General features: G+C 37.9%; 1 protein-coding gene across 7 annotated transcripts in view; it reads left to right on the forward strand.

Moving 5' to 3' along the window:
* LOC308404113 (solute carrier family 28 member 3-like) overlaps positions 1-9,331 on the forward strand; it is a 43,419-nt gene extending 34,088 nt beyond the window's left edge. For 6 of the 7 annotated variants that reach the window (XM_080893977.1, XM_080893981.1, XM_080893978.1 and 3 more), the window contains 3 exons: positions 1,228-1,326; positions 7,648-7,762; positions 7,877-9,331. In XM_080893977.1, coding sequence (XP_080750103.1) covers positions 1,228-1,326; positions 7,648-7,762; positions 7,877-7,994 — 332 coding nt within the window. In that variant the 3' untranslated portion in view covers positions 7,995-9,331. Of the gene's footprint in view, positions 1-1,227; positions 1,327-7,647; positions 7,763-7,876 lie in introns of those variants that run through there. The other variant, XM_080893980.1, reaches the window with a different exon arrangement.
* Positions 9,332-21,361: the final 12,030 nt, after the last annotated feature.

Genomic DNA, 21,361 nt, shown 5'->3' on the forward strand with positions numbered 1-21,361 from the left:
TTAACTTTTCATGTCATTCTGCTGTTGTGCTCAAATGTAACAGGACAGTCTAATATAATAGTAACTTGTCCTTGGTCTACAAAGGACAAGTCTGAGGTTTGGAAGCCATGGGCATCACCAGAGAATAGATTTTCTGATGCTTTGCTGGTCCTGTGTTCAGCTGTTTGTTTGTGGGTCTTCCAGTCTGTAGTTTGATCAGGTGACTGTCTCGGTGCTTGTAGCACTCCTGAAGCTCCTGGTTTGCTTTCACAGTATGTCTGGACTACTTGAACAGTCAATTTTATTATATTCATCTGAATCTGACCGCTGAGTTTAGCTCTATACGTGGGGCGATCGTGGCTCAAGAGTTGGGAGTTTGCCTTGCAATCGGAAGGTTGCCGGTTCGAGCCCCGGCTCGGACAGTCTCAGTCATTGTGTCCTTGGGCAAGACACTTCACCCGTTGCCTACTGGTGGTGGTCAGAGGGCCCGGTGGCGCCAGTATCCAGCAGCCTCGCCTCTGTCAGTGCGCCCCAGGGTGGCTGTGGCTACGGCTACAATGTAGCTTGCCATCACCAGTGTGTGAATGACCGAATGTGTAAAGCGCTTTGGGGTCCTTAGGGACTAGTAAAGCGCTATACAAATACAGGCCATTTACCAGGCCATTTTTATATGTGTCAGAATTGCTTCTTTCTCCTATCAAATCCTCAATAAGCACAGGTGAAACTCAGCTGCATCAATCTGCTACCGTTTGTTTCTCAATAACCTCCCACCGCCATCCTTCAGGTAAAAGTTGCCCACCACCTGTAAGGTTGGCTGAGTGATGTTGAGGGGTTTTTCTTTACAATAGGATCGTGTGATTCACCACTGTTGTCTTACCTGAATGTCCTTATCTTTTTATGTTGCACAGCTCACCTGTGTGATCCTTTTCCCAGAATGTTCCCACTATCTGTTTTATGGAAATAGCTGTTTTGTTGCCTATTTCACCCCCACTGAGAACTCCTTCCCTCACACCTGTCCATGAAACAGCTTTTTAGGGAATAGTCCAATTACATTTGCACCTTGTATAAAACTGCCTTTAATTCCTCTAATCATTTTAACCCGCTGAACTACAGCTGAAGGTCTGAATTTCCATTCCACACTGATTGCTGGTTCAAACATACTGTAGAAGCACAGAGCCAAAGTTATAAACAAAATGTCCCTATGAAATTTAAACACCTAACTGTACGGCATAATTGTTCTTTCCCCAGCTGCCATGGCTCCAGACAGACGATCTGATTTCTCCAGCTGTGGCCTCAGAGCTCTGATTGCAGGCAGCATCTCTTGCTTCATGACAGCTTGTATCGCAGGTAACATCTGTTCTTCAGCCAGGCTTGATGTTCTCGGTAATAAAGTATTATGTTTGATATATTTCCTCATCAAGTACAAATATCTTTATTGGATCAAACAACTACTTCTACAGAAAGTGTGCATTAAATTTTCATCAACTGTATATTAACCTTGTATACTGACATTGTTCTTAGTTCAAAAACATTTATTTTAGCTTTTACAACTGCAGAGTTTTAAGCACATTTTTAAATTTACTATTTAAAAATCAGTTCAAATCCAGCTTTTTAGTAAGTACCTGAGAGTTTGAGGGTTAAATAATACAATTAAGCATTATACTAACACTATATTTACTTACTTGGCATGTAATAATTTATCTTTATCTGTAAAATATTCCTTAATTAAGATTTAGTCATTATTCATTGTTAACTATTCAGGAATCAGTCACCTTAGTGTCAAATGTTTCTTTATATCCTACATGAAAATAGGCTATACAGGGAGTGCAGAATTATTAGGCAAATGAGTATTTTGTCCACATCATCCTCTTCATGCATGTTGTCTTACTCCAAGCTGTATAGGCTCAAAAGCCTACTACCAGTTAAGCATATTAGGTGATGTGCATCTCTGTAATGAGAAGGGGTGTGGTCTAATGACATCAACACCCTATATCAGGTGTGCATAATTATTAGCAACTTCCTTTCCTTTGGCAAAATGGGTCAAAAGAAGGACTTGACAGGCTCAGAAAAGTCAAAAATAGTGAGATATCTTGCAGAGGGATGCAGCAGTCTCAAAATTGCAAAGCTTCTGAAGCGTGATCATCGAACAATCAAGCGTTTCATTCAAAATAGTCAACAGGGTCGCAAGAAGCGTGTGGAAAAACCAAGGCGCAAAATAACTGCCCATGAACTGAGAAAAGTCAAGCGTGCAGCTGCCAAGATGCCACTTGCCACCAGTTTGGCCATATTTCAGAGCTGCAACATCACTGGAGTGCCCAAAAGCACAAGGTGTGCAATACTCAGAGACATGGCCAAGGTAAGAAAGGCTGAAAGACGACCACCACTGAACAAGACACACAAGCTGAAACGTCAAGACTGGGTCAAGAAATATCTCAAGACTGATTTTTCTAAGGTTTTATGGACTGATGAAATGAGAGTGAGTCTTGATGGGCCAGATGGATGGGCCCGTGGCTGGATTGGTAAAGGGCAGAGAGCTCCAGTCCGACTCAGATGCCAGCAAGGTGGAGGTGGAGTACTGGTTTGGGCTGGTATCATCAAAGATGAGCTTGTGGGGCCTTTTCGGGTTGAGGATGGAGTCAAGCTCAACTCCCAGTCCTACTGCCAGTTTCTGGAAGACACCTTCTTCAAGCAGTGGTACAGGAAGAAGTCTGCATCCTTCAAGAAAAACATGATTTTCATGCAGGACAATGCTCCATCACACGCGTCCAAGTACTCCACAGCATGGCTGGCAAGAAAGGGTATAAAAGAAAAAAAAACTAATGACATGGCCTCCTTGTTCACCTGATCTGAACCCCATTGAGAACCTGTGGTCCATCATCAAATGTGAGATTTACAAGGAGGGAAAACAGTACACCTCTCTGAACAGTGTCTGGGAGGCTGTGGTTGCTGCTGCACGCAATGTTGATGGTGAACAGATCAAAACACTGACAGAATCCATGGATGGCAGGCTTTTGAGTGTCCTTGCAAAGAAAGGTGGCTATATTGGTCGCTGATTTGTTTTTGTTTTGTTTTTGAATGTCAGAAATGTATATTTGTGAATGTGGAGATGTTATATTGGTTTCACTGGTAAAAATAAATAATTGAAATGGGTATATATTTGTTTTTTGTTAAGTTGCCTAATAATTATGCACAGTAATAGTCACCTGCACACACAGATATCCCCCTAAAATAGCTAAAACTAAAAACAGACTAAAAACTACTTCCAAAAACATTCAGCTTTGATATTAATGAGTTTTTTGGGTTCATTGAGAACATGGTTGTTGTTCAATAATAAAATTATTCCTCAAAAATACAACTTGCCTAATAATTCTGCACTCCCTGTAGTTCAATGGGTGAAATATGTCATTACATACTACATAATACTGACAATTCATTCATTCATTTTCATTCATTCATTCATTTATTTGTTCATTTCCAGGCACAACAAATACCTATATTGAACATAAAATGCACAAAACAAAAAACAAAAATTGCCTGAAAAAGGAGTGGGACGAAGAAAACTTATTAAATCCCACCCCTATACTCACTCATCAACAAAAAAACAAAAAAACAAAACAAAACAATATACTTCCCGCAGCTACGCCCATTATTGCATACAGTCCCATCAACAGCCCCGGGCGCATACAAGCATCTAAACTGCAGCTCGCAAGCAACAATTAGAGCCTTCATAACTGAATACAGAATATATAAATTATAAATTACATTACCACAGGTAACAGGCAGTAATAACTACAAGTAACAAACACACACATACACACATACATATACATACATATATATCTACACACACATGTACATACATACGCACAGTCTTTTTTTTTTTTTTCTTTTTTTTTTGAATCCATACCAGCAATGGTAAGAGAACAGACATTACAGAGCACACTAAAAAACCATCATTGAGTATACTGTGACCAGGCCAACTGTTTGTAGAGAAATTTAAATCTATGAATATTTTTGCATTGTTTCAGTTGTAAACTCAGACTGTTCCAGATTTTCACACCACATACAGACACACAAAAACCTTTACGGGTTGTTCGAGTTCTGGGTAATTTGAATTCTCCAAATCCTCTAACATTATAAACCTTTTCTCGAATTTCAAATCTAGTTTGTAAATTTGCCGGTAAAAGTTTAGTAAAAGCTTTATACAAAATTATGGATGTATTGTAATTAACCAGATCCTGGAATTTAAGTAACTTTGCCTGAAGAAAGAATTTGTGAGTATGATCTAGATAACCAGCCTTGTGAATTATACGCAGTGCTCGTTTCTGTACTGTGACTAATGGATTAGTTGTATTTTTATATGTGTTTCCCCACACTTCCACACAATATGTAAGATATGGAAGAACCAGGGTACAGTACAGAGTACGAAGTGCATCTTTATCAAGGAATTGTTTCACTTTGTTCAAAACTGCGAGGCTTCTGGAAATTTTGGTTTTTATGTGTCTGACGTGGGGTTTCCATGAAATTTTGTTATCAATTATAACTCCCAAAAATTTGTTTTCACTCACATTATCAATTGGTACACCTTCAATGATAATTGGTAATTCTATATTATATTTAAAATTACCAAAAAACATTGCTTTAGTTTTATTTATATTTAATGATAATTTATTTATGTCCATCCATTTTTTTATTAATTTTAGCTCCCTGTTTACAGTCATTACAAGATCAGTATAATCATCGCTACTGAAAAATATGTTGGTGTCATCTGCGAACAGTATGAGTTTAAGTACTTGAGAAACATCAAAAATATCATTTATGTATACATTGAAAAGTTTTGGTCCCAACACTGACCCTTGGGGAACACCACATTTAATACCAAGTTTCTCTGAGTGGTAATGCCCTATGCTAACATATTGTTCCCGACCCGTTAGATAACTTTTTAACCAGTTACCAGCTTTCCCTCGAATACCATATCTTTCCAATTTATCCAATAAAATTGAGTGATTAATTGTGTTGAAGGCCTTTTTGAGATCAACAAAAATACCAACTGCATATTTATTTTTGTCCAGTGCATCAGTAATTTCTTCTACTGCCTCAATTATCGCCATTGAAGTGGTTCTTTGCGTTCTGAAACCATACTGACCAACATTTATTATTTGATGTTTTTCAAGGAATTTTTGTAATCTTGAATTAAAAAGTTTTTCTAGAATTTTTGAGAATTGAGGCAGTAGAGAAATAGGCCTATAATTGGTAAAACTATGTTTGTCATTACTTTTATATAGTGGTATTACTTTCGCAATTTTCATTTTTTTTGGAAAACAACCGGACTGAAATGATAAATTACAGATATATGTTAAGGGACTAGCAATATTCAGAATAACCTGTTTAACTACAGACATATTTATGTCGTGATAATCCATTGAAGACTTAATTTTACATTCTAATGTGATATTTATTACTTCTTGCTCATTTGTAGCTGAGAGGAACAGTGAAAAGGGATTTGATTTTATATTGCTGATATTTTAATTTTTATGACACGGGATGTCTGCTGCTAGTTCAGGGCCAACATTTATGAAGAATTTATTGAACCCATCGACAATATTACTCATGTTGTGATTTTCACCATTTGCATCAGTAAAATATTCAGGATATGATGTTCCAGAAGCTCCTTGTTTAATTAAGTTGTTTAACACATCCCAAGTTCCTTTTATATTGTTTTTATTTTCATATAATCTTCTTCTATAATAAAGTTGTTTGCTCGTTCTTATAATATCAGTCAATTTATTTCTATATGCTTTATATCTTTGTTCCACTTCTTTTGTTTTTACTTTGATAAACTGTTTATACAGATTGTTTTTCTTTTTGCAAGCATTAATAATTCCTTTTGTGAGCCAAGGACTTTTTATCTTTTTTTTCTTTGTCATGTGTTCGTTTACAGGACAATGTTTATTGTACCACATAGTAAAAATATCTAGGAAATTGTCATAAGCCTTGTCCACATCTGACTCTTCATACACCGAACTCCAATCTTGTTGTGCTAAATCGAAATTGAAGGCATGAATTGCTTCTTCATTTATTGTTCGCTTTGCTATCATGATCTTGGTATCTATTTTTTTTAAATCACAGTCACACAAAGTAAAAACTGGTAAGTGGTCAGTTATATCACAGACAAGCAGGCCACTATTAATTTGGAAATCCATGACATTAGTAAAAATATTGTCAATAATAGTGGCGCTATGTGATGTTATTCTGCTTGGCTTTGTTATTGTTGGATATAGTGATAAGCTGTACATCGTGTCAGTAAAGTCATCAATGGCTTTTAACCTTGTTGGATTTAGCAAATCAATGTTAAAATCACCACAGATAAATAGTAATTTTTGGTTCACCGAAGCAAACGTTTTTTCTATCCATTCATTAAAAGTGTCAATACTTGAACTGGGTGTCCGATATATGCAACTTATTATAACATTTCTCTTTTTTTCATTCATGATCTCAATAGTCAAACATTCCAAAATTCCATCAATAGCCATAGACATAGTTGTTACAACATTATATTTTATAGAGTTATGAACATATATAGCAACCCCGCCGCCCGCCTTATTTAATCTATTCATGTATTTTAAATCATATCCATTCAAACAAAAATCTATTCCTTTATCGACATTGAACCAAGTTTCAGTGATGGCTATAATACTAAAGGGGCGAGAAAATTGTTGCAAATAGTCCTTAATGAAATCAAAATTAGAGTACATACTTCTGCTGTTAAAGTGAATTAATGAGAGCTTCCCGTCTAGGTTAATTTCTTTTTCATATTGTTCCTGAGTGAAATAATTACAATTTTTAACAAAAGTAGAGAGAAAGTTACTTCCAGAATCTATTTCTGGATCTATTATATTATGCTCCTTATATTCACAATCTAGATCAATTACTTTCTGTTGAAGAATTAATTTCAACATGTCCATGTCATTTCCTGGTGTAATTAGAGATGTTGGTGTATTTATCATTTGATTGTCATTAGAGTTATATATTACCTCGATACATTAGTGTCAGTTGTACTTGTCCAGATCCTCCATGTTCCTCACTATCAGTACTTTTGCCTCTTCTGGTGTCCCGTTTAGCTTAATGAAAATCTTACAGTTTGTTACCCATGTATGTTGTATTTTACCATTCTTCTTCAGTTGCCTTGCCTTCCTCGCGATGTCTGCGTTTTTTCGTGTCAGATGCTCATTAATGAAAACATCCGTGCCTTTCAGTTTGCGTCCTTGTTTCAGCACTGCGACCTTGTTCTTCCGATTGACAAATCTCATAACGACGGCCGGCGGTCTGTCACAATACACAACAAGAAACATTTATTGATAGTACACTAAAATATACACTTTGCAAAAATGTACATTTTAAAGTACTTTTGATCAATCTTCAACATTTCTGCGTACAATTTAATAAGTACTTTCAATTTATCTTCATCTGCATCTTTATGTGCATTTTTATACAGTGATCTGGCATAACAGAATTATTTTTAAAATGTAACATTTTGAGCTACATTGAATTGATTCCTAAATCTTTAAATCTTCCAAATGTATCTGTTTGGCATATTTTATAAAAGCAAATAATAAACCTACATACATAACATTTAAAACCACAACTCGGATTTTTGTTTTGTTTTAGGTATGTTGTACATCCCTGATTCTGAGTGCCCACATTTGCTGAGTGTCGAGTTCAACAACACCAGCATGACCAACAGCTCACAGATGCACGCCTGCTGCACAGAGCTGTATAACAGGTGTGTGTGTGTTTATTACTGTTTATTACTGTTGCCCAGTTAAAACGATATTACAACTCACTCATCTGACCAAGTGGACATTTTCTCGTGCATGTGTGTGTGTTTCATTTGCAGTGTGACAGTGTATGAGCCATGGAACGTGACAACAGGGGACGGATTCAGTCAGAGCAGTCTGCTGGGCTGCTGCACGCTCACGCCGTCTGAACTTTTCAACTGCAGCCTTATGCTGTAAATCACACACTCCAGTGCTACAGAGATGTGCTGTTTACAGGTTAAATCCTTTTTAGGGTGTTTTCCTTTTTTTAAGTTAAGTTTTCTTTCACAAAAAAAACTTAAAAATGAAACATGCCAAAAACGTCCTTTTACCCACACTTTTTGCATTGTTTTATAATGATAGTTTAAAATATAGTGGATTTTTTGTCATATATCCTTTTCTTACTTCTATTACTATATAGTTTGAAAATAATACATTTGCACTTTAATTTTTTTTTTTTTTTTACTTTTATTTTGTTTCTACGTTGTAGCAATCATTATGTAAACAATCATTTCAAACTGCTCTGATGTGATTGATATTTTCTATGTCTGTACATGTGTTTCTAAAGCTTGTCAGTTTCTAAATAGTGCAAAAATCTCATGGTACAAAAAACTATATCAGAGTCATTTCCAGCACAAAAATGAGAAAAACTTGCAAAACCTGCTTAATTACAAGCTTGACAGAGAGGATCTAACCTATAACAACTTGATCCTGCCTTGCCTGGAGTGGTGAACTTTTCAGTAATGGCACACTGATTAGCCACTAGATGTCACTGATGTCTTTTGGTTCCTGTTTAGCAACCTAAACGCTGGATATATCAGGTCATTATGTAGGCACACTGGTTTGACTGGCAGATTGTCCAAGAATCTGGCTCATTACAGCTTTACTGAATTGCTAAAGCACTAAATCCCACTCTGAGAGGCACATGGTCATATTTATTTTTTGTAATGCTCTCTTAATAATACCTATTTTCACAGTGAGAGACTTCCAATGCCTTCCAATTAAACACAAGTAAAACAACCATCTCAGTACTTACACTCAGTTCCTCAAAACTGTTAAAACCAATACAATACAATACATATATGCACCCATTTTCAGCAGATTCTCTATGGCTTCTATAACCAGGACATTGAGACCAGGAGACTCTTCTGTTCTCCCAACAACAACAGGTTCTCATTATTGACAAAGTCCTTTAAAAACACATTTCTTGAACACATAAACATAGATGCAAAATTTGAAGGAATCAGCGGGAATTGGCATGTTCCCAAGCAACACTTTGTCCTATTTGAGCAGGAAACACATCAAAGCCTGGTGTCTGGTCTCAAGGTGCACAAAGACTTGTAACTTTGGCTAACCAGGAATGTTTAAAGTTACTGGATTTTCATTAATTAACTCTGGATCTTTTTTGCTGTAATGTATTTTTTCACTCCGTGCGTTCAAGATTGCCTCTGGCATTTGCATACTGTAAACATGTTTGCCTATATCTTTGTAATAAAGTGCTTTTTATTCATTCATTCACAGTTAGCTGGAAAATCTGTACGTCAAATCTGTTTTTGATCTAGCTGGTAGTCATATCCCAGTAGAGTTTTTACCCTCTCTGTCTGTATGATCAGAAAACAACGTTGGATTTTTTTAGCAAAGATAAAAAATGTTGAGTTAAATATGATCTTGCCAGAAGTCGCATTCGAAGTGAGTGTAATCTGAAAATGTGATTCTGAACTTTACGGTTTTGAGAAAAACGATGGGGGATTTCAGGAAATGTGAAACAGAACAAAGAGGAAGGTATCATGGCTGTACATTTACAACATCTGCATATGTGAGATGAGCATGCAATCATGGAGATCACAAATGACAGTCTCTTCATTAATTCCAGCACAAGCAAAAGGTCAGATGGCTCCCTTCTCGGTGGGCAGGAGGTGTGTTCACATGTGCGAATTTCACACACCCACAAAGAGGGAACATTGAACTCAGCCATGAGACACTGACACATAGGGCATGTTTAGGCTCCATCTTAACATTTGCACCTCTAAAAAAAAAGAAAACATGCATCGTTCATTTTGTCTTCATTTTCAGGGAAATCGGTGTGTTTAAAACAACGAGCCGTTTAGTTTAGACGACTTTTCTGCATCTGTAATATATAACAAAAGGAGACAATTTACATTTTTCCTTGTTAACTAATTATAGGAATAATCTCACCAATTTAATAACATTTTTCTTTGGCACACCATGACCAGCTATGTTTAGCTGAGTTTACTGTCACTGGTCAAAGAAATGCATGTTAAAAAAATATTCTGGTTTTATCTAGGTACTGAAAAACAGCTTTGTGGCTAATACTGGCATATTAAAAAAATATTATGGCACATTATTTTTTTTTTTATGAGCTAGTTTAAAGATATTCAAAAAGAAGTGAAATTAGTAAATATCTTTGGCTGCTCTAAAAGATGCACACACACACCCACACACCCACACACACACACAAACAAACAAACCATCAAATGGAGAGAATAAACTCACCCTACAAGTTTCTTCTCCTTGAATCCTCTGAGATTTAAATCATTTTCATTTTCAAAACACGTTAATCAAACTTATCGTACAATAAAGTAAGAAAGATCTGATCTAAAAATGAGGCTGTGTATATTTACTGTATATAGCAGACATTCAGCAGCCCTCTTTGTACAGCCAAGTTCTCCCTCTAACTTAATCAGTTCTTAAAAATTGTTTTGTAACACTATGCATGGTTTGCTGGAAGGCTGTGTGGAAATTATATCATATATATCCAATTGTACATATATATATATTTAACAACCTAACTATGGGTTTTTAATCTGACTTACTTACCGAACTTACTTTGTGTTTGAGAGCTTTATCATCAAATCTGTAACAAATTTCACTCTTTAACTTGTATGTTTAGTTGATTTGAGTGTGAGGTTTTTCTCAATGTATTTTTTTTATTATTTCTTTTATAAAATGTAATAATTAAAACAGAATCAGAGATATATTCTACTCTTAAATCAGGATTGGCATCAAAGCATATCAACTGAACAGGAAACCAACTTTGACCAGGGGGGCAAATTTAGCTTATTATTTCATTAAGAAACATTTTTTAAAAAGTGAAAATTTATTTGCAGTCACACAAAATGTGCAGAGGCACAAAAGGTAAATGTACATTTAAACCAGTGCCATAAAAGTTAATCCCACATAATCATACACTGGGCCACCTTTACAGACGTGCACAAAATTCAAACATGCACAACTTGCTTTAAATCACATTATGAACAAGTATCCACACACGTGTGGTGTGCTCACAGAGAAACAAAGAGCCATAGTTATGAAAGCTATAAAAGTGCAAACGTATGTGTCGTTGACTGCATAGCGTGCAAAGCAGGAGAGACATTTTCTCTAGGTGCCGATTTGGATTGATGATCTCACCACACACTGAGATGGTTGGGGTCGCTAACTGTAAGTTCAGAACATCCTCAACACGTTTCCATTTATTTAACAATTTTCATGTGAGACCGTGCATGAATTGATGAATGACCTCCTCTGAGTTTAAAAGAAACTTGAGTACTAACAAGAGTCTCACTTTCAAAGGCCCACAGGCTCCAAAGTCCTCCTCAAACATGCTCCAGAACTGCTGCACATTCACGAAGCTACTATTAACTGAATTGTAAACTTGAGCTGTTAATTGTTAAAAATCTTAGATTTTACTTTGGGTTAGGGTTCTTTTAGCACCATGAATCTAGCATTTAAGTTAGCTATTGGAAAACTAATGCTAGCTATCCGTTATCAAGCTACAGTTAGCTAAAACGTTTCCAAACACAGCTCTACTTTTAACTTTGAATATTATAACAGCCTAAAATTTATGTTTAGATATTTGACTTATCTAAACATCTACTCCGTGTAAATGTAACCATAGTGAACATAAGGATCCCACAGCTTACCTGTTCTTACTGCTGCATGTCTTATCATTAGCTTTCACTTTTGAATCTTGCCAGGCTCAATTTCACACTTTGGCAGCTTATAGAAAATATTTTTGTCCTTTACTTTGATTTTTTTTGTTAAAGTCAGAGCCACAAATAGTTTTCCCCTCTTTGGGACGCTTAGAACTAACTGTATTTTGCCTCTACGGTGGACATTGATGTCACACAATGCTTTAAGATCAGCTTGGTCACAGAAATCCAACAGCACCATGTTGTTTAAAAACTAGAAACATGTTTTTCTGATTTCAAGTTACTTCAATAGATGACCTCCAATATTTGCCATACTGGTGAAACTGAATTGAAGATAAGGCGACTGTCCTATGATTTAAGGAGCGACCACAGCCTCCAAAAGCAGAAGAAGAAGAGGAAGAAGAAAAAGAGGATGATAAGATGATGATAAATGGGAGAAGGTAGAAAAACTATGGGTGTCTAGAAAGCTTTGCAGCCTGGCCCCCAAATGGTTTCACTAAAATGCTTTTGATGCAATGTGCATTTTACAGTGTAACCTTGTGAATTGAAAATCGAGGAAATGAAAATCGAGATCTTGAAAACAAAACAGAGCTACAAAAACCTTCTTGAAAGCAAATTTGCTGCAAAAAATTTTGGGTCTGCCTGGACTTGTATGAAAACCATAGCAGGGTTTCAAAATCCCCAGAGCAGTAGTCAGGTCATTTTAGATGGTTTTAATTCAGACAGAGATTTTGCAAATGCTTTAAACATGTTTTATGCTCGTTTTAGTTCTTCTGATTTTAGCGAGGATATTTTGGAAGTGAAACAGAAACTGAGAGATACTCAGCACTTTATCATTGAACTCAGCGATGTTAAAAAGGCCTTTCATACAGTTAATGTGAACAAGAGCCAGGGTCCTGATAATATTAGTGGCCGCCTAATTAAATCTTGTGCTGATGAACTCAGTCCTATATTTCAGGTTATTTTTAATCAATCCTTGCAAACACAACATGTGCCCTCTCTTTGGAAAGAAGCAGTCGTGGTTCCTGTCCCTAAATCTAGTCGTCCAAAAATTCTAAACGACTTCAGGCCTGTTGCCCTCACTTCAGTTGTAATGAAAGTCTTTGAAAAAATGTGATTATGAAAGAGACTGAACATCAGCTGGATCCAATGCAGTTTGCATATAGGCCCAACAGAGGAGTGGAGGACGCACTTTTGACTTTACTAAATCTAATTCTTAAACATGTAGAGAGTAAAGGGACTTTTGCAAGACTTCTTTTCATTGATTTTTCTTCGGCTTTTAATACAATACAGCCCCATATTAATTAAAAGACTTTTAGAACAGTTTGAAATCAGGAAAAACCTGGTGGGCTGGATTTTAGATTTTTTTAACTGACAGGTCACAAAGAGTGAGAATAAATGGGGTTCTGTCTGACCCAGTGTTCTCCTCCACAGGTTCTCCTCAAGGGTGCGTCCTATCGCCCTTATTATTCACTCTCTATACAAATATGTGTCAGGGCAGACATGAAAACAGGGTCATTATTAAATATGCAGATGACTCTGTTATTGTCAGCTTACTGAAAGAGGGTGAAATTAACCACGGTCCAGTCATTGATGACTTTGTTCAGTGGTGTGAGGAGTCTTATCTCCAGCTGAACATATCTAAAACAAAAGATATGGTTGTTGATTTTAGGAAACAACAAAATGGGCACGGAGTCACTTTAATTAAAGGTCAGAAAATAGAGCAAGTACAATCATATAAATATCTTGGGACCATAATAAATGAAAAACTGAACTTTGATCAAAATTGCAAATCAGTTTGTAAAAAGGGTCACCAGCACCTTTATTGTCTTAGGAAACTTGTTCATTTCCACATTGACCAAAAAATTTTAACTTTGTTTTATCGTTCTTTTATTGAGTCTGTTTTATCCTTTTGTTTGGTTTGGCCAGACCTCTGTCACAGAGAAAAATTCTCTAAATCAGATAGTGAGATGGTCCAGTCGTCTGATAGGTGAGCCACAGTCTTGTTTAGCCTCCCTGTACTCTAAGCAGGTACAGAGGATGGCTTTATCAATCCTTAAAAATGGTTCCCATCCTCTAAGGGGTGAATTTCAGCTTCTTCCCTCAGGACGGAGGTTTCTATTTCCGAGATGCAGGACAAAGCGTTATAAAAATAGCTTTGTCCCCGTTGCTGTCACTGAATTAAATAAGAACTGTTTTTGATTCGAAATACTAAAATTACTATATATGTGCCACAGTGAGCTTTATATATTTACTAGGTATGTGTGTGGGGTTTTTTTTTTTTTTTTTTTTTAAAGGGATGCCAAATGCTGTCATTTTTCTGTAAAGCAAATTTACCTTGTCTTTGGGTATAAATAAAGTTACCTTGACCTTGACCTTGTGGGAAGTAACAGCTGGTCAATTTCAAAAACCAAAAGAGAAGGGAAAGCAAATTCTACCGAGAACATTTCTGTAAGTACGAGGTACGTCCAATCTCAAAAAAAAAAGAAAAGAAAAGAAATTTCCTGCAGCAGCAGAGAGGACATTCAAGGATTAATGGAAAGATAAAGATGGATAGATGAAAAGGCCGAGTATTTAGGAGACTAAGGTTGGTAGATATTGGATTGTCATGTAGCACCACTCAAGAAGAAGAGGGAAGTGAAAGGGACCAGAGATGCACCGAATAATGGAGATGAAGCTGCATCAGCCAGTACTCTAAAAAAGCATACAAAGGAAGAGGAACAGACTGAGGAAGGCTGCTGGGATGACAGAAGCGCGTGGAGTTGGACTCAGGGTCGGCAGAAAACAGAAAATAAAGTTTGGCATGATTCACAGAGGCATTTAAAAGCAAAATAGGAAAAGAGAGAAATAGTGAAAGCATGGATGGATGGATGGATGGATGGATGGATGGATGGATGGATGGATGGATGGATGGATGGATGGATGGATGGATGGATGGATGGATGGATGGATAGATAGATACTAATCACTGTTCCTGGTGATATGCTCTCAGCCTAATAAACCTTAATTGATGCTTAATTGCTCATTGACACATAATTACACGGATGTGTCTTGGCACAGAGTGAGAAATTAAACAGGAGAATCCCTGACAAACGTGTGCAGACAAGCAGTTGATCTGGTGCATTAATTATAGTAGAAAGTGGAGAAGCATGTTTCTCGTTAGAATATTACACACAACAGCAGTAATCGTGTTAGTATGGCCCGAGCATCATTTATATCCAAACAAGCGTAGAGGTGTTTTGGTTTATTTTCTTTGTTATGGGAAATCTCCAGCATCATATCATTTTAAATGGGGTATTATTATTTGCGATACATGTAGATAGTATATGTGTAAGTGCAGTAAGTAGTATCCCACTTTTTTAGTAATTAATAAGGCAAGAAATACATTTTAAAAACTGTTACTTATTTGTATCTTTATTAACACTATGACATCACAGTCCCCTTTTTAGAGAGAGGAGTTACAGGGGACTATTTCTAGACCGGGACTGACGGTTGGGTCTAATATAGGTGGACAAGCTCAAGGTCACAACAGTCACACTATCAGAATTTTGTCCCAGGGTATTCTGGGTTGTGAAGTACTTACAATAGACAACCTTCAGCTTATTTGACTTTGTGGGAGCAGTGTGGAGCGACCACGAAAGATATCATCCTAATTCTTTCACAGTGGTCATCTTTTGTCACACCGGGCTTGCACAAAGAACACAAATGTGTTTGACAGTTCAGGAGTTGACAGAAGTGCAATCCGTCTTTTTGCAAACTTACATGTTTTTCTGACAAAAAGTAGAGTCTGTGAAACACTATCTCAGCGTGGCCCCATGAAACTTTAGTTTTTCTGTGTATCAGCAAAAACTTTGGAGGGGAACTTTTCAAGCTTGGAAGCGGAGTGAAAATGGTGCCCATTAAATCGTTCACATCAAGCCGGATTCAGCAGCAAACATTGTTTCCCATTTCCATTTGTTCTCAGAAATGATGTCTGTCTCTCTTTTTGTCTCCCCTTCAACAACACATAGGCTGTTTGAGGCAGGTTCTGGGAAAAACCTCTCTCCGACGAGCGACTGTTTTATGACTAAACTCGTGTTTAGCCGCATGTGCCCTTCATTCCATGTGCTTTCGCTCCTGCTGGGAGAGCTCACACAGACGCACAATTGCACGGAAGCGTAAACACATCAACGCGTGTGCGTGTGCTTGTTGACCAATGCACGCGCTCATTTTCTGTCAGTCTCTTTCTCGCGCACACACTCCCTGTAGGCCAGGCGGGTGGTCTGGCTAGGACAGGGATGGACACATGCTGGGATCAGAGCAGCAGCATGTGATTCACATTTCTCTCTCTCTCGCCCTCTCTTTCTGTCTCTGTCTTCCTTCCAATTTCTTGCTTCCTTCTTTCTCTTATTGCTGGAGCCTCTCTCCCAGCTCTCCCAGCTCTCCCAGCTCTCTGTGCCCCCCGGTGCCTTTGAAAACCTGAGTGTTTCAAATGTATTCTGCACACAAACTCATCAGTGAACCTATAGGGCCAATTAGATACTTGTGATTGAAATGTGGTGATTTTTGCCCTCTCTCACTTTCTCCCCTTCCCCCAAAAAAATCATGTGTTTTCTGTCTTAATCCTACACTCCCTCCTTTCTCCTGCCTGTTTTTCATGTAGCTAGCTGGGTACCAAACTCCTCATTACTCTAATAACTAATTACTCTAATTTGGAGAGAACGGCATTCTCCTAATGGGCTCAGAGGCCCAAAGAATATCAAGTGCTGTTTAATTCTTTGATTCTATTCAGGCTTTACATTTGTGCCTTCCCTCCAGCATCTCTTCTGCCCATCTTTCCATCAATTTGGATCCCATTTAGGGTCCCTCCACAAACAGCTAAAGATGGCTCCATGGTGGGGGGAGACAGACGTGAGTTCTAAAAGCATATCAAAGCATCGCATCGAGTCCCTCCATTCAATGCTGCCCGTTGTTCCGGGCATGCAACAAGTGTTTACATGTTGTTGCTGCTACTCGTGCTTCACTGAACGCGTACTTATTTAACCCTATCGTTTGCTGAAATACACAAATCTCCATGGTGACCAGAGCAGCAGAGCACATAGAGGGCTCTTGAGGATGCATTAGGACCTTCTTGCGACGAAGGGGATCTTCACTGTAAGCTAAACGGAGTATTGAGCCTGCTTCAAGGGCCCAAACACGGGTCATTGTCTCTACCTGGAAATCCTAACTATGAGCTGCACTCTGAATGGGCAGGTAATGATGCATGTGGAAACTTAGATGGAAAAATTGGAAACAAAAATAATTCCACGACCTAGAACGCTAGTTTGAAAAATTGGAGAATTTTAAATTGGTAACAAGATATAAAGGAAGACATCAAATTCCATATAATATATAAATGTCAGTAAAATATAAAAAAATATACCACTCACCAATCAACCAGTTAAAGCCAAATACTGTGTAAGTGCTGCCCTGACTGGCTGAGGTCCTGGCAGGCAATTTCTGAGATTTGCAGGATATCTATAAGAACTTCACAGATGCTCGATCTATGGAGTTTCAATGAAAAGTGACATTTATAGGTCTCTCTGCAATTCTAATGCATGTCTTTCAAGTGTATGTTCAGGTAGGTGTCCGAATATTTTTCACCAGAATATTTCATTGTAACAAAATGATCAATGTTATTCTTCCGTATCTGTTATTGGACTGAATTCTGCGTCTGATTGGTGGAAGTCGAATGCATGAAAACTATGGTGGTTACTTAAGATAAAGAACAAAAGAAAATCAGAACAAGAGGAATTTCAGCTGCGATAACAACAAAGAAAATCAGGACAATCAGTAGCTTGTTGAAAAGAAAAAGAAAGAATAAATGCGTAATTGCTGCTTTTATTTTTCTATAGGTGGAAATGCATTAAATCAAGCACTTTCTATCGTTTCAGAGGAGTAATCATTTGCAGCCCTGATCATTAACAGCAGTGAAATAACCTGTTTTTTCCCAGATAGTTTCTCTGAAACTATTGTCTATGTATATTTCAGGAAAAACATCTTGTGTTTTTCAGCAACCTTTGAAAAAGTATTGAAAAAGACAGAACAGGAAAAACAAACTAAATAAGAAACAACCAAAAAAAGACTTTAAAAACAAGATTAGCTTTAGACAAGATGTAGCACGGCAACAAAAACAAAAAGCAAAGCTCAGAGAATAAGATAAGCTCAATTAAATGAAACAGCCTGACTGATATCAGTAAATTACAGCCTGCTGAGGTGTGTGTCTGTGTGTGTGTGTATAGGTGTGTGTGTGTATTAGGATATAAAATCTTCACACTGTGATATTTATAGATACATTTTAACTAGTTATTAAAGGTATTCATTAGAAAATAGCACAAATAACAACATTACGGTGTAAACTGTTGCATTCCTAGATGTTGTTGACTGTGGAGGGCCACAAGTATGGAGGACCACAAGAGCCACGCGCATCGAAATAAAGAATTCTGTGCTTAAATAATCTGACTGTAAATATAAACCTACAGAATAAATGCATAAGCTAAACTACCAGACCCCTGTTTAACTACCAGACCCCTGTCATCAACGAGTGCCCAGTGGAGAGAGTGGACAGCTTCAAATACCTCGGAGTTCACATCACGCAGGACCTGTCATGGTCCTGTCACATCAACACCGTGGTGAAAAAGGCCCGACAGCGTCTCTACCACCTCAGACGCTTGAGAGACTTCCAACTGCCCTCCAAGGTGCTCAGGAACTTTTACTCCTGCACCATAGAGAGCATCCTGACGGGAAACATCTTAACCTGGTTCGGGAACAGCACCATGCAGGACAGACGAGCTCTACAGAGGGTTGTGCGGTCAGCTGAGCGCACCATCCGCTCCGAGCTCCCTGACCTGCACTCAATCTACAGCAGGCGGTGCTGGACCAAGGCCAGGAAGATCGTGAAGGACCTCAGCCATCCCAACAACAGACTGTTCTCTCTGCTGAGGTCAGGAAAGCGATTCCGCTCCCTGAAGACCAACACAGAGAGACTGAGGAGGAGCTTCTTCCCGCAGGCGATACGGTCTCTCAATCACACCACCACACAGTACTGACCCACACATACAGTTCTTACACACACTGGACATTCTGGACATTGTTTCACTTCATTACTTAAATCACGCTGCTGTTATTGTGTATATATTTATTTATATTTCTTCATACATTCTTATATAGTTCTATATTGTGTATTTTGTTGTACAGTTATTTTATTTTCAACTTTAATTTATATATTTTATCTTATTCCTTCCCAGTTAAATTTACCCTTCATTCTAATTTGTGTTGTACAGTTATTTCATTTTTAACCTTAATTTATATTTTATTCCTTCCTAGTTAAATTTACCCTTTTTAATTTTTCATATTTATTTCCTATCTTATTCATAGCCTTTTCCTTTTTTGTTTTCTTTAGGTCACGAGCAGTTGTCCAAGCATTTCACTACATATCGTACTGTGTATGACTGTGTACGTGACAAATAAAATTTGAATTTGAATTTTATTTTAAAGCAAAATTAACTGAATTAACTGAAATTAACTGGGAAAAAAATGCTTGTGAAAGTAGAAAGATAAGTTAATCACATGGTCAGAACATGGACTTCTTATACAGGGAGTGCAGAATTATTAGGCAAGTTGTATTTTTGAGGAATAATTTTATTATTGAACAACAACCATGTTCTCAATGAACCCAAAAAACTCATTAATATCAAAGCTGAATGTTTTTGGAAGTAGTTTTTAGTTTGTTTTTAGTTTTAGCTATTTTAGGGGGATATCTGTGTGTGCAGGTGACTATTACTGCCAGCCACGCTGTGGAGTACTTGGACGCATGTGATGGAGCATTGTCCTGCATGAAAATCATGTTTTTCTTGAAGGATGCAGACTTCTTCCTGTACCACTGCTTGAAGAAGGTGTCTTCCAGAAACTGGCAGTAGGACTGGGAGTTGAGCTTGACTCCATCCTCAACCCGAAAAGGCCCCACAAGCTCATCTTTGATGATACCAGCCCAAACCAGTACTCCACCTCCACCTTGCTGGCGTCTGAGTCGGACTGGAGCTCTCTGCCCTTTACCAATCCAGCCACGGGCCCATCCATCTGGCCCATCAAGACTCACTCTCATTTCATCAGTCCATAAAACCTTAGAAAAATCAATCTTGAGATATTTCTTGGCCCAGTCTTGACGTTTCAGCTTGTGTGTCTTGTTCAGTGGTGGTCGTCTTTCAGCCTTTCTTACCTTGGCCATGTCTCTGAGTATTGCACACCTTGTGCTTTTGGGCTCTCCAGTGATGTTGCAGCTCTGAAATATGGCCAAACTGGTGGCAAGTGGCATCTTGGCAGCTGCACGCTTGACTTTTCTCAGTTCATGGGCAGTTATTTTGCGCCTTGGTTTTTCCACACGCTTCTTGCGACCCTGTTGACTATTTTGAATGAAACGCTTGATTGTTCAATGATCACGCTTCAGAAGCTTTGCAATTTTGAGACTGCTGCATCCCTCTGCAAGATATCTCACTATTTTTGACTTTTCTGAGCCTGTCAAGTCCTTCTTTTGACCCATTTTACCAAAGGAAAGGACGTTGCCTAATAATTATGCACACCTGATATAGGGTGTTGATGTCATTAGACCACACCCCTTCTCATTACAGAGATGCACATCACCTAATATGCTTAATTGGTAGTAGGCTTTCAAGCCTATACACCTTGGAGTAAGACAACATGCATGAAGAGGATGATGTGGACAAAATACTCATTTGCCTAATAATTCTGCACTCCCTGTAATATAAATGTGGACACCCTGCCTAAAAATGTCCTGAGTTGACACTGAAAGCCAGAAGTATCTCAGTGTGTCTCCAGATCTAAAGCTGGATTTTGTCCTGGGAGTCTACATTTAATAAAAAATCATGACAAATCAGTCCTGCTTCAAAAACCAAGTGCTAGACAGCTTACTCCAATTTAAATATGCATCTATCTAACAGCGTTAAATTCTCCACAAGCTGATGAAACTGCTAATTAAATGAAGAGAAACCGACAACAGTGTCATCATCTGCTAGATGCATTTACATGAATTCACTCAGATGCTTTCTCCATAAACACATGCAATTCAAACCCATTCTCCTCTTTGCCTTCCTGTTGCTTTGTCACGAGCCCTCACTCCCTATTCATCTACACCAAACACCTCTCCCTCAATCTCTTCTCAGCTTTTTCTACTTCCTCTTTCCATCCTTATTATAGTTCCTTCAAACTTCTTGCCCCCCCATTCTCCTTGACATTGCCTCTAGGCTCATCAAATCAGATTTCAGAGTGAGAGGCATCTGAGTTTTCTTAACAGATGATTGAATTGAATAGATGGAAGCAGGATGGAAGGCTGTAGGAATATAAAAGACTACAAATAAATATGGGGACTACATAGTTACATCTTTTTTGAATAGCCAGCTGTAAGTTATAGAATTTTGAAGCCGTTTCACTTTTGTTCCAACTTGGGCAAACTAAGAATGAACACGTCCTCAAAATCTGGAGAAAATCCCTTATCAACCACCCCCCAAAAATAAATATTTACCTGCGGCCTGTGTTAAAATGCTGAAAAACACAAGCAGAAAATAATACCTAATGACTACT

Source organism: Rhamphochromis sp. 'chilingali', assembly GCF_963969265.1.
Source record: "Rhamphochromis sp. 'chilingali' genome assembly, chromosome: 10".
Lineage (NCBI taxonomy): Eukaryota > Metazoa > Chordata > Actinopteri > Cichliformes > Cichlidae > Rhamphochromis > Rhamphochromis sp. 'chilingali'.